Source organism: Pseudophryne corroboree, chromosome 3, assembly GCF_028390025.1.
Source record: "Pseudophryne corroboree isolate aPseCor3 chromosome 3, aPseCor3.hap2, whole genome shotgun sequence".
NCBI classification, from domain to species: domain Eukaryota; kingdom Metazoa; phylum Chordata; class Amphibia; order Anura; family Myobatrachidae; genus Pseudophryne; species Pseudophryne corroboree.
The window spans coordinates 776,823,292-776,838,572 of record NC_086446.1 but is presented as its reverse complement, the minus strand read 5'-3'; the positions used below and the strand labels follow the sequence as shown (position 1 = coordinate 776,838,572).

The following is a 15,281-nucleotide window of genomic DNA, read 5'->3' as shown; positions in this document are numbered from 1 at the left end:
TTCGGGGGATTTGTATCTTCCCTAATGGGGACTCTTATTTTTGGCTCGGTCACAGAAATTCTTCAGGAACACATCCTACTGACAGTGGAATTCCTTCAATCACACGTCTGGCTCATAAATTTGTGCAAGTACAGCCTTACCCATGGCCAGCAGATGCTTCATTTGGTGTTTTTACCCAGGGACAAGATTGTGTCGTTGCACACTCTGATGCTCTCGCTTCTACAGCCACGTCTGGTGTCGATCTACCTTTTGTATGTGTGTGCTAGGAAAAATGGTGTCATTTCGGCTTTCTCTCCTGTGGTGGCTCCAGTCATCCCATATGGACAAGGGTTGTGGTTCGTTGGTCATCACGGGAGTCTCTTCTGATGATGAACATCTTGCAACTCCGTGCGGTTTACCGAGCTGTTTGCCAGGCAAAACCCTTCATTCAAGGCAGACCTGTAAAGGTGCAATCAGACAATGCAAACAAAGTTGCTTATATCAACCGAGGATCTAGGAGCTCTTCTGGTGGATGCCCTCTCCATTCGGTGGACATTTCCTCTCATTTATCTCTTCCCTCTCATCTAAATGCTTCCCCAGGCCCTCCGCAAGCTGAAGCTAGAGTGCGGGAGAGTCATCCAGCTGGCTCCAGAGTGGCCACACCGAGCCTGGCATGCCGATCTTCAACTCTCGATAACTCCTCGTCATCTCAGGCTAATGCTTCTGTGTCAGAGCCTTGCCTCCATCGGACCTCATGTGACTAGCATTGACGTGGTGGCTATTGAAATGACGCTTTTGAAAGCTCAGGGGTTTTCTGAAGTGGTGTTTTGTACTGTGCTCTTGGCCAGAAAACCTGCCACAGCGAGGATTTATTATCCAGTGTGGCAGGCATATTTGGCTGGTGTTCTGCCCACACGGCACACCATCAGCGTTTCACCTTTCCCGGGTCTTGTCTTTTTTACAGGTGGGTTTGAAGATGGGCTTTAGTGTCCCATCTCTGAAGGTTCAGGTATTTGCCCTTTTCGGTTCTGTTTCAAGCAAAATTGCTCTCTTACCAGCAGTATATACTTTTTTTCAATTGCCTCGGCTCGCCGCATGTTAGATTTGAGTGCTGTATCTCATCAGTCCCCTTGTCCTCATCTTTGATCCAGATCAGGCTGTTTTTCGTACCAGGCTGGGTTACCTTCTAAAGGTTGTATCCAGCTTTCATATTAACCAGCAGATTGTGGTCCCTTCTCTTTTGGATACGGATGCTTCTGCTCCTGCTTCTTCCCTGACTTTCCTCAATGTGGTTTGGACTCTCCGCATCTACGTGGACAGTACTAAGGCTATATTTGCAAGTTGTATTCTCTGTTTATATTGTGTGATGCCAACAAGCATGGTTGGCTTGCAACCAAACAGAACATGACACGTTGGATCCGTGAATCCGTTTGGTGATCCAACATGCTTACTTTTTGGCTAATAGACCGGTTCCAGCTTGGTTCGCAACCATTTCATCAGGTAGGTCGGGGATTTCTGGACGTCTTTTGTAGAGCAACTCTGCTGTATGGGACCACATGGTCCTCTTCTCATATCTTTGTTTCTATAGATTTGACACCATTTTCCTTTAGTGATCCTAGTTTGGGTCCTCGACACAGGGGGTGTTCTCTCCCTTAAGGGAACAGCTTTGGGTTGACCCACGGATTCCAATGTCTCCATGGATATTAGAGAAAATAGGATTTTTAGTTCTTACCTGTTAAATACTTTTCTCAAAGTCCATGGGGGCCACTGGACGCCCTCCCTACCGCACTGTGTTTACTAAGGGATGTGGCCCTGCACATACAGGAGTCGTGTGTGCTACTTTTTCTGTGTGCCTGGTTCCTCCTCTGACTCCTCCTACTCCTGACTCCCTCCTGACAATATCCCTAGCGCAGGGGGAGGTCCCTGCTATCTGATTCCTCCTTGTATGCTTTCTCTGGGCTGCGACATGAGTCGCCACTTCCTAGTACAATCTTCCTGAAAACCATCTTGAGCCTCTAGACCACTAACTTGGACTTCAGTCGCGATTGAGGATATGCAGGCTTCGGCTTCGTGCTCTCTTTTTTTTTGTAGATCACGTCTCAGGAGTAACAAATCATACTGTGCCTCTCCAACTTTATCAGTCACATGTTTCTCACTTCTGCTGCACATGCTGAAGGGTAATGTCAAAAGTGGAAGGAAGCTATGGACTCCAGCCCGGGTTTAGGGTACGCTGACATGAGACCTGCAAATCACGATTTTGTGAGGTTAAAGAAGACTGGGCAGAACAGTCCAGTTTGCCAGCTGCAGATGTGGCATACTGGAATGTTTGGAGACAAGAGATATTGGAAAGTTCCAAAAGCCTTTTAATTCTTATCAGTGAGTGGGGGAGTTTATGGCCCCAAAACTACAGTTCTCACAGAGCCTGCCACATGTAGGGGGTTACGACAGGAAGTGTAATGGGTTTTTAGGACCAGGAACAAAGCATAGGACAGTGCAGTGTGAGCTGAGGACTGAGATGGAGGGCACAGGCTAGTGTCCAGGAGAAACGCAGTCTGTGGACTGGAACAAGCATGGTACTCCACAGTCCCTGGCATTATGGAACAGCACGTAGGTGCTGCTAGGAAGCGCAAGAGATATCCAGATTTTCAGTGTGAGAGCAGCTACAGTATGAACAATCAGTGGAAGAAATAAAGGGGATCTTTACCTTCAGGGGTACCCAAGAAGCAGGACGGGAGGTGTGAGTCTTCGGGCAAGGACTAGCTGGGTGAGTGGTAGGAAACCACGTTTGGCGGAAGGCCCCCAGTAACGTGTCCATGAGAGATCCCGTTTAGACACAGCCCCTAGCGAATGGGGGAGAGCACACTGAAATGAATCTCAGTTTGCGGAAGCCGCACTACTGATTCACAGAGACTGCGCTGGTATGTAATATACTGTAATGCTGTCACATCATTGTTAATGCTGTCATTGCCCGTGAAGCAAATGAAAAGAAATGTAATCTGATGTAACCCATATGAATATTACCCTGAAGAGAGAACAAGAAATCAAATGTTATTGTTGTGATAACCCTGTCTAAACTGTGAATAAACTGCTTGCTTATGTGATGAGACGGCCTGGCGTGACAATGCTTTTAAAATGACTGATGGACCTGCCGCTGCCCGGCTATCACACAGAGCTACCATTATACTTAACCCAAAGGAACAGCTGAGCAGCAGATCAGTGAATTGAAGAGCGTATGAGGTGCAGTCTGAGAAGCGTTAAAGACCAGATCAGGAGATTCACACCCAGCCAGTAGAGGAGCAAGGTACATCGACAGAATATGGCAAAGCACCAGATAGCTAAAAAGAGACCAGGTTCTACATGTACTGTAGGAGAAAACTGCGTGCAGGTCTGTAAGCGGCACCAGCAGCAGCGGGACACTCTGGAACAGGCACAGAAGTGTACGTCATGGGTAAGCCTCCAAGCATGTCCGCAAATGAGAGACAGTATCATCAAGGCAGGATAACTGTTGGATGTTTGGGCTGTCCATGTTCCTCAGCATTGTCTTTATTGGTTTGTACGTTAAGGGTTGTTGGCTGGACAGTTCTGTAAACCAGTGAGCAGTTCTCTGCGAAAGCTGCCTTTTCAGGCTCTCTCAGGTGGCTTGGTTCTTTCACATATCTCTACTCCCCCTTTTCCGTGGCCACTTCTGCTGAGGGAGACAATGGCGCGTGCTATTAGAGATGTAATAGGGCGAAGGAGTCTTGTTTCTGCAGTGCTTTGCTTCTTTTAGGTGAAACATGACACGCCTTCTTGGTTCCCCAACAGCCCAGAGAAATGGACCCCTCATTTACTATTATTACACCTCGAATAAACAAAAGTTCAACTCTAGTTGTTGTTTTTTTAATATCATCTGCTGCTTGGAGCGTTGGGACACAGGACATTGTTATACATTGCAGCATGATTGAACGGTTTGCTGCAGTAGTGGTGCAGACTTGTTGCATCGCCTGGGAATAGTAAATAGCCTAAACTGTCAAATGGTTTTAGAAGCTAGTGGTGATTTTACCATTTAGGGGGGGAATTCAATCAGTGACCGTAGGTAATTGTCATGCCCTGGGTTATTCATTTATTCCTGATAAACCGGCATGCGCAGCGGTTTATCCGGGACAAATCACCAAAAACAACGGGGCTGTTTCTCCCAAAACACACAGGTTTCACTGACGCTGTGTGTGTTCGGTAGAAAAGGTATTTTTTTTCAGGTGGCCAAATTGGATTGTCCGAAGAAATATTCAGGAGAACCATCGCGAAAAACATCAGTTTTTCGTTCCCGATGTTTATTCTTCTTTAATTGAATTCCCCCCTTTAATCAGTTACCTTCATATGTTGCTTACAATCTCCTCTTATGCTGGGTACACACTGGCAGATATGTGTGCAGTGCAATCGATCTTCAGATATATCTGATGATGGTGGTCGGTCATACACACAGAAAGATGCGCCAATGTGTTTTAAAGATGTATCTGCTATTCAATCTATCTGCAGCAATATATGCAGATGGGGTTTGTTCATATAGATAGATGCACCAATATATCTGCAGATATACAGGCCATCTGCTGTGTTGCACAGCAGATACAATATATCTGTGAAAGACGTCTTTTGGTGCCCATACACTTGTGCGATGCCCTGTGACACGACATCGCGGGGCTCGCACCGGCAGTACAGGTGTGATGAAATCAAAAGGATTACCATGCGATCGCATGGTACTCACGTGATGGGCACGTCACCGCCGAGTGGGAGCGCACTGCGATGCGATAAATATTAAGTGCAGCACATACTATCTTGACACGCAAGATTCGACCGGCGTGCCCGCACATCGTGTTGCATGGTACCTAAAAAGTGCATACAATCCTTCCATTTCTCTCACACATGCGGTCGAAATCGAAGGATTGTACCTGATATCTCACAAGTGTATGGGCTACATTTCACAGACATATTGCTTGTACACACCTACAGATCAGCAGGGTCGCACCTGACACGGGAGCTCCCAGGGTATGACCCGCCTCAGGCGCCCCGCATAATCTCCAAGCGCTGCCCGTACACACACGGTGAATGGGAAACGGGTTGCATCGACCCGGCTCCCGTTCACACTGCACAGCGGGCCAGATTGAACACGAGTTCAACCCTACACGCTACCAGGGTTGACATACCAGGTCGACCCGGTATTTTTCCCCTGGCACCTTTCAGACTGCACATGAACAGAAGTTATACGCACTCATGTGCCAATAACCCGTGTTCATAGCTGGCGTTCTGAAATGGGTATAGGTTGTTTATATGTTTTTATCAAAAGTGTGTTCTGATGAGCATCAGTACTATAATTAATTGCATTGCCATGCCGTTTATTTATTGCCCACAGAAGACAACAAATGGTACAGGGCCATCGTTGTGAAGCGACTACATGATGACTCCGTGGTTGTCGGCTACTTAGATTTCGGGAATGGAGAACTTCTGCATATGTCTAGACTGCGGCCCCTTGACCCTGATATGCAGTCGGCCCCTTGCCAAGCTTCACAGTGCTGTTTGGCAGGTAAGACACTCAAAGTGTTTATATGCTCTAGAGACGAATAATCTAAATATGTATGTGATCATACTGCCTCTGCAGGTGTAACGCCTCCATCTGGGACATGGACCCCCAAAGCCACAGAATTACTGAGGGTCCTTGCTATGGATAAGATCATCACTGCCACAGTGGTGTCTGAGGACAGCGGGATTGTGACATTGGATTTAATTGATGAATCGACTACACCAATGGTTTCTGTCTCTAAACGCCTTATCGAGGCTGGGCTGGCAGTTCCGGACACCTCGGACTCTAAATCACCAATCAAAATAGAGAGCAGTCTACCCAGTGAGCCTTCTGCACAACTGAAATGGGCAGAGCTTCCTCTCCATCAAGCAGCTGAAGTTGTAATTTGTATGCTGCAAAACCCTGGAGAATTCTGCTGTCACATCTGTAACCAGACAGGTATGTGGGCATCTATTTGTCACATGAAATGTGCTATAAAAGTAAAGTTAGTAACAAATGTATTTGTTTTTGTCTTGCTGAAATATTGCCGAACAAATAATAAGTTCAGTGTTTCTTTTTCTTACACTAGTGGTGACTGGAGTACTCTTGGGATATCAGGGGTAGGAACATTTAAATATTTAAATTAGTAACCCTCTTTTCCTTCCATACTCCCAAGATGCCTCTGTTTTTTGCGCCTACGAGGCAAGGCACGTTCTGGACTCTGCCTCAGAGTTCACGTTTTTTAACTTTCTTTTTACAAGTCACTGTCCCTTCCCAGCTTACTGAGAAGCTTGGGACCGGGACTGTGTGATAAATGACCTCTAGCAAAGCAGTCTCCCACTCCTGAACAGTCGGAGCTGTCGGGTATATCCAATGGGAAAGTATCACCTGCTTTGCCACAGTCACCATGACCGTTAAGGCCAGTATTATAGCTGAGATGTCTGATATTCCCAACCAACCCGAAAAATCAGTAAATACCAGTGCTTGAACATTCAATGGTAAGGCCAGAGCAAACAGTTTGTTTAAATAGGTACAAAGTTTCTGCCCAAATTTCTTAACTTTACAGCAGGACCAGAAGTTATGAGCTACAGTGGCATTTAACATAGAACATTTAACACACAGCCCTAATTCAGATGTGTTAAAATGTTTCCTCTGAGCCGGGGAGACATACATTCTATTAATAGTCCTAATATGAATCTCTTGTAGCCTAGCCGGTTTCAGGTGTGTAACAGTCCGTTTCGTATTACCTAAGATATGTGTGATGTCTGGGAGTTCAGGCACTTCCCTCTTCAAGGCTAATGAGAGCGAGTCCCATGAGGGGGTATTAGCTTCTACTAATGCAGTGTAGAGGTATTTAATTCTAAATGGGCGAGAACGGCAGAGAGCCAGGACATTCAGAATTAAGTGGGGTGAGGGAGACGGTTTCACAGGATTCTTAAGAGCAGTAATATAGTGCCTAAGTTGAAGATGCATGAACAATTGCATCTGTGGCAGGGAATATTTATCTTGTAATTGAGAGAGAGAGAGAGAGAGAGAGAGAGAATCTGGCCACCTGGGTCGAAAACATCTTTAATTGCAATAATGCCCTGCAGCTTCCATGTGTAGAACATTTTATTTTGGAGTGATGGTGTGAAATTAGGGTTACCCCAAATAGGGATGTAAGGAGTAATATAGGGGTCAGACTTAAGATTCTTATGGATTGACACCCAGGCTCTGTAGGTGTCATTAAACAGAATGTTAATTCTGACTTCCTTTGGGACATCTTTCAGACTGGTGTGTAGAAGCGCAGCTGGAGAGTATGGAGAGAAAAGCGCTTCCTCCAGGGAAAGATTGACATGAGACGTTTGGTGGAGAAGCCAATCCGAAGCATATCGGAAGAGGGCCGCCCTTGCAAACAATTGAAAATTAGGAACACTAAGTCCTCCTAGTGGTTTGGGAAGATACGTGCGGGATTTGGGTATGCGCGGTTTTCCATTTTTCCAAATAAACTTGGAGAATATTCTGGAACACACCAAAGCGTCTGATCTAGAAATTATTACAGGCAGCATTTGAAGCAAGTATGATAGCTTTGGAAAGGTCACTGATTTCACCACTATGGTTCTACCTAGGATGGAAAGGGGAAGATCAGTCCAGTTCTCCAACTGATAGACTTAGCTTAATTTGTTCATCGCCTACCGCAACTCCAGTAAAAATGTGAAGGTGTCTAAGGGCAATAGCCAGGGGTTCCAGGGCCAACACAAACAGGAGGGGTGAAAGAGGGCATCCCTGCCTAGTACCTCTTTGAGTGCAGAATGGGGCAGAAAGGAATTTATTAGTGAAAATTTGGGTGAGGGGTTCGTGATAAAGAGCTTGCAACGTGGAGACAAACTCAGGAGGAAAACCAAACCTCCGGAGGGTCTCGAACAGGTGGTCCCACGTTACCAAATCAAGGGCCTTTTCGGCATCCAAAGACAGTAGGAAAGCAGGACCACCAGTCTGAGAGGACTCCAAAGCATGCATAACCGCGAGAATCTTCCTGATATTAGTCACCGAGTGCCTTCCCCATATAAAACCAGTTTGGTCCTCATGAATTAGACCCGGAAGCAGTTTTTTCAACCTTTCCGACAAAGTTTAGTGAGGATTTTGTAGTCTACATTCAATAGCGCTATGGGTCTATACGAGGAAGGCAACAACGGATCTCTTCCCGGCTTGGGGAGTACTCTAATCGATGCTGAGTTAAAATATTGTGGGGCTTTATGAAGGGAACAGATGGAATTATATAAGGATGCCAGGGGACCACTAATTTTTTTTGTCAAGAATTTTATAGAACTCTGCAGACAACCCATCAGGACCTGGAGTTTTAAGGTGCTTGAGAGAGTGAATAGTATCCAGGACTTCTTGTGTGGTAATGGGGGCTGTGAGCGATATGGAATGTTCGGGACTAAGGTTTGGCAGTGATATGCCCATCCAAAAATCATGCTTTTTAACAGTGTCAATCGGGTCTTGCGAGTATAGATCTTTGTAGAATTTGTGAAGGATACTAGAGATCTTATTTCCTTGGAAATGACACTCCCCCTCACCATCCCTCAGGGCTGCTATGTGGTGCGGGCCAGATTCTGCCCTCAAAAGACTGGACAGTAATTTCCCAGATTTATTGCCAAAACGAAATATGTTGTGTTTGCCCGCACTTAAAAATGTATTCGATAACTGTGTCAGTACCTGGTCAAAGTGTTGCTTAGCATTGGTATATATGGTCTTCTTATCTAACGTGGCCCTGAAATCTTGGAAGGAGGAGGTGAGAGAAATCTGAGCTGCACGGTGAATTTAGCAACAAACGCAATAATTTCTCCCCTCAGCACCGCCTTGGCTGTCTGCCAAAACAGAGCTGGGTTCGATTCATGTGCGGAATTGTTGAGACAATAAGAGTCCCAAGCAGCATGCAACCTATCTTGAAAGTGTTGGGATCCTGCCAAGCGGGCAGGGAACCTCCACTGGGAGGAGGAACCCAATACATATCTAGTTTGGAGAGTGGTGGAAATCGGTGCATGATCTGAAATCAGTATGGGTTCTATGCTAGTGTCCGTAATCTTGTCGGATAAAACTTCAGAGACAAAAAAGTAATCTAAACGAGAAAATGAGTTGAAAGTGGCTGAGTAATATGTGTACTCAAGTTCTACAGGATTATGGGGTCTCCAAATATCAATAAGACCAAGCTGGGTGGATAAATATTTCAAGTTGGTCTTTGGAAGGCTATATTTGCGTGGAGAAGTTGCCTTCCTATCTAGCACCACAGACGAAACCAGGTTTAGGTCACTGCCTAAAATGATAGGGGGGAGTATCAGTATAAGACCGGAGTAGGTTAGTAATTTTTATATAAAAAGATTTGTCATAAATAGTAGGGGCATACACATTGCATAGAATGGACCTAGAACCCTCCATAGTGATATCTAATATAATATATCAACCCTCTGAGTCAATGGTCTGGCTATGTATCTCAAAAGATATCCCCTTACGGATGAGAATGGCCACCCCTTTCGCCTTGGAAGAGAAAGAAGATAAAGCGACCAGCTTCTGGCGAAGCATGGAAAACTTCAAGTGTTCATCAGGTGTCAAATGTGTCTCCTGTAACAGAATAATGTCAGCTTTTACCTTGTTCAAATAAGTAAATATCCGTCTACGTTTGACAGGAGAATGTATGCTCCGCACATTCCAGGAATAGAGTTTAAGTGAAGCAGCCATATTCAATAAGGAAGGGCGATAAGAGCGGTGTACCAACTACAGGTCTGAATTTCCACTTTAAGATGGTAACAAAAGACATTTGCAAAAGCATACTCACATGCACCAATGGTGTCAGGCCAATGGAGCCAGCTCTCCAGCTCCATAAGAAAAAGGGGGGAAAGAGAACAGAGGAAAAAAGGAAGAGATAGCAGGGAATGCAAGAAACATAGTAGAACAAAAAGTAAACAAAGCGGCTGTGAAACACTAAGTCCACAACCATATTATACTAAACAGCAGCAACCGCGAACACTCTCCTGTAGATTAACCAAAGACAAGAGAACAAACAGTACCAACGCTGCCAGTTTCGCAATGTGTTGAGAGGCTGGACACTCTAAAAATAGTACCGGAAAGAGTCAAGTATCCAAGACAACCAGACCATAACAACACATGAAAACATAGCATCAAGGCTTCAACTCGAATTAACAGGAGTCAGAGAGACAGTTAACATTAGCATCAGGAGCATATTGAGCAAAAATCATCATATACTAACAAAAGATATAATATTAACTATTAAGATGAGGGATGAAGGCATCGAAACTGTCCGCGGTTTCATTCATTCTGGTCCGTTGCAGTAGATTCTGGGGGTTCCGCCACATGTTGCAAAAACGCTTTGGCATCATCCACGTTTGTAAAGTCTTTAGGACCTAGGGACAAGAAAATGCGTAGATGGGCAGGGTACAACAACGCAAACTTAGTTCCCGACTGCACCAATTGGGAACAAACAGCCGACATGTCCCTCCGAGCTCTGGACACCTCCGCTGAATAATCTTGAAAAAGAAATATTCTCTGATCATCCCATTTCAATGGCCCTTTAGATCTAGCTGTGGACCAGATCAGCTCCTTGTGTCTGAAATTTAAGCAACGGAATATAACTGGGCGAGGACGGGCCTGATTAGAGTCCCTCGGAGGACCCAAGCGATGCGCCCGTTCAATTTCAAGGGATGATAATTCTTCTGGAATCCCAAGCAGGTCAGGTAAGTCAGAAAGCAAAAATCTGAGCAATTCAGGGCCTTTAACGGATTCTTTAAGGCCAACTATTCTCAGATGGGGCCGTCTCGAACGATTCTCCAAGTCGTCTAATTTGGATAGCATATGTTGCCGGGAGGATGACATCTGTGACACCTGCTGTTTCAGATCGGCAATCTCTTGAAAATTGACTCCTATGCGATTCTCATTAACGGAGATCCTACGCGACATGGAATTCAACTCTAATTTAATGTCGGAGACCGCCGACATAAGCTTGTCAGCTTGTATTTGAAGTAGAGGTTCCACTGTTTCCTTTATAGCCTTTACAATTTCAGCATATGAAGGAGGTGTAGGGGGCGCCTTTGGCGGCATGATGTCGAGATTGCCAGGCAGCAACTCAGGGGTTACACAAAGCTCCGGAGAGGGCAATGAATCAGGAGAGGGAGCCGGTCTCTTTCCACCCCCTCGAAGTCGTTGAGGTTTAGGGGTTGATACTGTAATGAATCTGTCCATCACACGTTGAAGCAGCCCTATATATGATGGTCAGGTAGGACAAATTGTCGCCAGCACTGTACGACTATGAGAGATAATCACGGTTACCGCTGGGAGCAAATCTTTACTCCATATATATATTACATTGAAGTGAAAGAGCAAATATATACTGAAGACACAACTGTGTGCTTGGTGGCTTGAAAGAACATTTAGATCCACGGGAATGAATAAGATTGACTTGTATAGAGAAAGATGGAAATCCCCTTCACTGTGGGGACCCGACCAGCAGCGTCCCTCCAGGAGTGAGGAAATAATCACTTACTAGCCGTGTATAAAATAGCAGCACATACAGGGTGAGGTGGGAGGTGATAAGCTGGTAATAATCACAGTGACTGGCCGGCACCAGTTAGAGCTGCATATGAATATTGGGAAGAGCACAGCTGCAGGGGAGAATGTGAGGCAACTTGGATACCACAGTGAGGACAGGCAAAGTTGTCAGTTGTAGCTGAGGCTGTACCATATGGAGGCACACACCAGGTAAGGAGGTATATTAATATCAGAGGGGGGAGAGAGGACAGAGATGAGGACCCCCTCGGAGATGCACCGAGTCTCCTGCCTCCGGGTATACTATCTGTGTGGCCGTGCAGGGAGGGAAGATGGCCGCCGCTGGAGGTTACTCACTGCCGGAGGAGATGGTGCGGCGTCCTCCGCTCCCAGCCGCCAGGCAAGTTGTCAGCCCGCACGGAGGATCGAGGCAGCAGGTCTCAGTGAGCGGTCCGGCGGGGGTGGGGGGCACCCGCGCGCAGCTCCGTCCTCGGTCCCGGAGATGTTTCAAAATCGAGGCCCTCTGCTTCACATGCGGGGGAGGGCCACAATCCGCAAAGACAGCCAGAGCTGTCTCCCGACTCCGCAGCACGCTCCCCCAGAGCAGGAACACAAGGAGAGAGGCTGAGGGGCACAAACAGGGAGATTTGAGGCACAGAAAGGGGTTTATAGGGCTTTCTGCAAGCTTGCAGGCTGGAGCCCATGTAAAGTGCAGCTTCTCCTACTGCCAGCCAGGCCACGCCCCCGGGACTGTGTGAGCTGCTAACAGTAGCAAAGGCTTGTCGGCGCTTACAGGAGAAGCCCCGCCATAGACCTTAATCAGCTTTTGCTGATTTCAGCCTTGGCTGCGGAGCAGGTCAGCTCTGTGAGAAGACCCATCGTTTACTCCAGATACCGGCAGAAGGTAAGGAGCAGGCGGTCAGCTCACGCTGCTGCCGCTCCGTGTGCCCGTTTTACTGTGGGTGAGAGTGCTGCCTGTAGTGGTCGGCCAGCTCATGCTGCTGCCGCTCTGGGTGTGGGGGAGGTTATTGTGTGTGATGTGCTGGATGGGGCTGGGGTGTTAGTATGTTTTCCAGTGAAGCACAAACTTAGCAGAACTTAGTTTGTACCAAGGTGTGGTGCACTCGGTGTTATACACACTACAGTTATTTTTTACTGAGTCGTGAGGACTTTAGTTTAACTGTATTACTGTCTGTGTGCATGATGACTGGAAAAGCAAAATAAAAAAAGCAGCTTGTCTGCGATAACTGATAATGTGTTACGTGATGGAACTTTCACTTGCACAGCGTGTCTTGCAAATTCGGTCCAAATAAATCGCTTCCCTGATCCTCCTTGGGCTATGATTGCAGGTGTTATGGCTGATTTAGCGTTAGAATTGTCCGCTGCATGGAAGAACCGTGAGTCTGCAAAGTCTGATCCAAGGTCGATGCTGTCTGCGCCGCCAGAGTGGGCTCAGGATATTTCTAGGACTTTGCAGGGTTTACAAAAGTCCATGAATAGTTCAAATCCTGAGAGTAGTCAGCGTTTGTCTCATAATTTACAGTTTTTCTCGATTTTACACTCTTGACGATTCAATGCCAGGCCTTGTATCTCAGGAAAAAGAGGAGGAAGTTGAATTGGGCCAGGAGTAAGATAGTGAGGTCTCTGGTAGGCCGGGTATTGATGATCTCATCAGGACGATACGCCAGGTGCTAGATTTCACTGAGACAGAGGAGCCTCTGTCAAAAGATGAGGTTTTATTTGCTAAGAGACAAAGGGAGACTATGTTTTCCCTTTTCAGACTCTCTTAATAAGCAGTTGATGGAAGCATGGTAAAATCCAGATAAACACTTTTCTATGCCAAAGCGATTTCTGTCTAACTACCCTTTCCCACAGTCTATGACAACTAAATGGGAAAATTCACCACCAGTGGATTCTTTAGTTTCAAAACTTTCAAAGAAGTTAACCATTCCAGTCCCAGCTGCAACGACACTTAAAGGACCCGTCTGAGCATAAGCTAGAGGCCATGCTAAAGTCCATTTATACAGCAACAGTGATGTTGCTTAGACTTGGTTTAGTTGAAGTTTGTGTTAAGGCTGTAGTAGCATGGACGAAACAGCTGAGGTTAGGCCTACAACAAGGTCTTTCCTCAGACCAGCTTATACTTCTAACCGATCACATTTGCAAATCAGCGGAGTATTTGGCTACGGCATCGATGGATGTTGGACAAGTCAGTTCTCGGATATATCGGCCTCTATTATTGCGGCCCGTCGGGTGCTTTGGTTGCGGTCTCGGCAGGCCAAGGCTGAGTCAAAATGAGGCATAGAGGCATTGCCTTATACTGGCGATATGTTGTTTGGTTCTGAATTGGACAAATGGATTTCTCAGGCTACTGGAGGAAAATCTGTGTTCCTACCGTTGCCCGCACCACTACCTAAAAGGAAGTACTCTGGACCAGCGTTCAGATCTTTTAGACCAGTCCTTTCGAGGCTATGCTTGAGGAATAACCGTACAGAGTAGACGTGGTAGAGGACGTGGTTTTCAACAAACCACTAACCGTCTTCAAGAAAGAAAGCCAGCTGACAAATCAGGGGCATGACGGGCTTCCAGCCCATCTCGGATCTTCAGTTGTGGGAGCACGCCTTCAAACATTTCACTTTGCGTGGTTTCAGACATCCACAGATGGGTGGATTCGCAATTTAGTGTGCAAAGATTACGAAATAGAGTTAGATTGTTTTCTACCGATGTGGTTTTTCAAGACAGGTCTGCCTGTGTCAGGAGACAAGAAGGCAGTTCTGCAGGCCGCTATTCAGTCTCTCGTAGATTCAGCAGTTTTGATTCAGGTACCAGTACACCAACAAGGTCAAGAGTTTTATTCCAGTCTTTTTGTAGTACCAAAGCCGGACAGCTCGGTCAGACCGATATTGAACTCAAAGGAGCTCAGTCAGTATGTCACTTACTACAGATTCAACATGGAATCGTTGCGGTCAGTGATTGCAGGTTTAGAACCAAAGGAATTCATGTGTTTGCTGGATCTCAAGGATGCGTACTTACACATTCCAATTTGGCCACCGCATCAGGCGTAATTAAGGTGTGCAATACAACAAAAACATTATCAATTTCAGGCAGTACAGTTTGGCCTCTCATCAGTGCCTCGGGTACAAAAGTGATGTTTGTGATGATTTCTCATCTCAGATCCCAGGAGTGATGATTATTCCGTACTTAGACGACCTACTCACCAAGGCTAAGTCTCAACAAATACTCCTTCAAAATGCCTTACTAACGTACAATGTCCTAGTTCAGCAGGGTTGGATTGTCAACTTCCAAAAATCAAGCCTTGCCCCGTCTCGACCAATTCAATTTCTCAAAATGATTCTGGATACGGTAGATCAACGAATTTACCTTCCAGAGGTGAAAGCACAAAGTATTCGTCACCTGGTGCAGTTAGTGCTCAAACCACAGACAGTCTCAGTGCACTTGTGCATTCAACTGTTAGGAAAGATGGTGGCGTCTTTTGAAGCACTCCAGTTCGGAAGATTTCACTCACGTCCTTTTCAACTAGATCTTCTCGCACAGTGGTCAGTGTCTCATCTACAGATTCATCAAATGGTGCGTTTGTCTCCAAGGGCCAGAGTTTCGCTGCTCTGGTGGCTCCAAATAAGAAAGCTCACAGCGGGAAAAAGGTTCGGAGTCTGGAATTGGATAATTCTGACCACGGATGTAAGTCTCAGTGGTTGGGGAGCAGTGGTCC

General features: G+C 46.2%; 1 protein-coding gene across 3 annotated transcripts in view; it reads left to right on the top strand.

Annotated features, from left to right (window-relative positions):
• Positions 1-15,281, top strand: part of TDRD1 (tudor domain containing 1) — a 522,012-nt gene that overhangs the window by 390,214 nt on the left and 116,517 nt on the right. For all 3 annotated transcript variants that reach the window (XM_063962552.1, XM_063962550.1, XM_063962551.1), the window contains 2 exons: positions 5,366-5,536; positions 5,612-5,971. In XM_063962552.1, the coding sequence (XP_063818622.1) occupies positions 5,366-5,536; positions 5,612-5,971 (531 nt within the window). The remainder of the gene's footprint in view (positions 1-5,365; positions 5,537-5,611; positions 5,972-15,281) is intronic.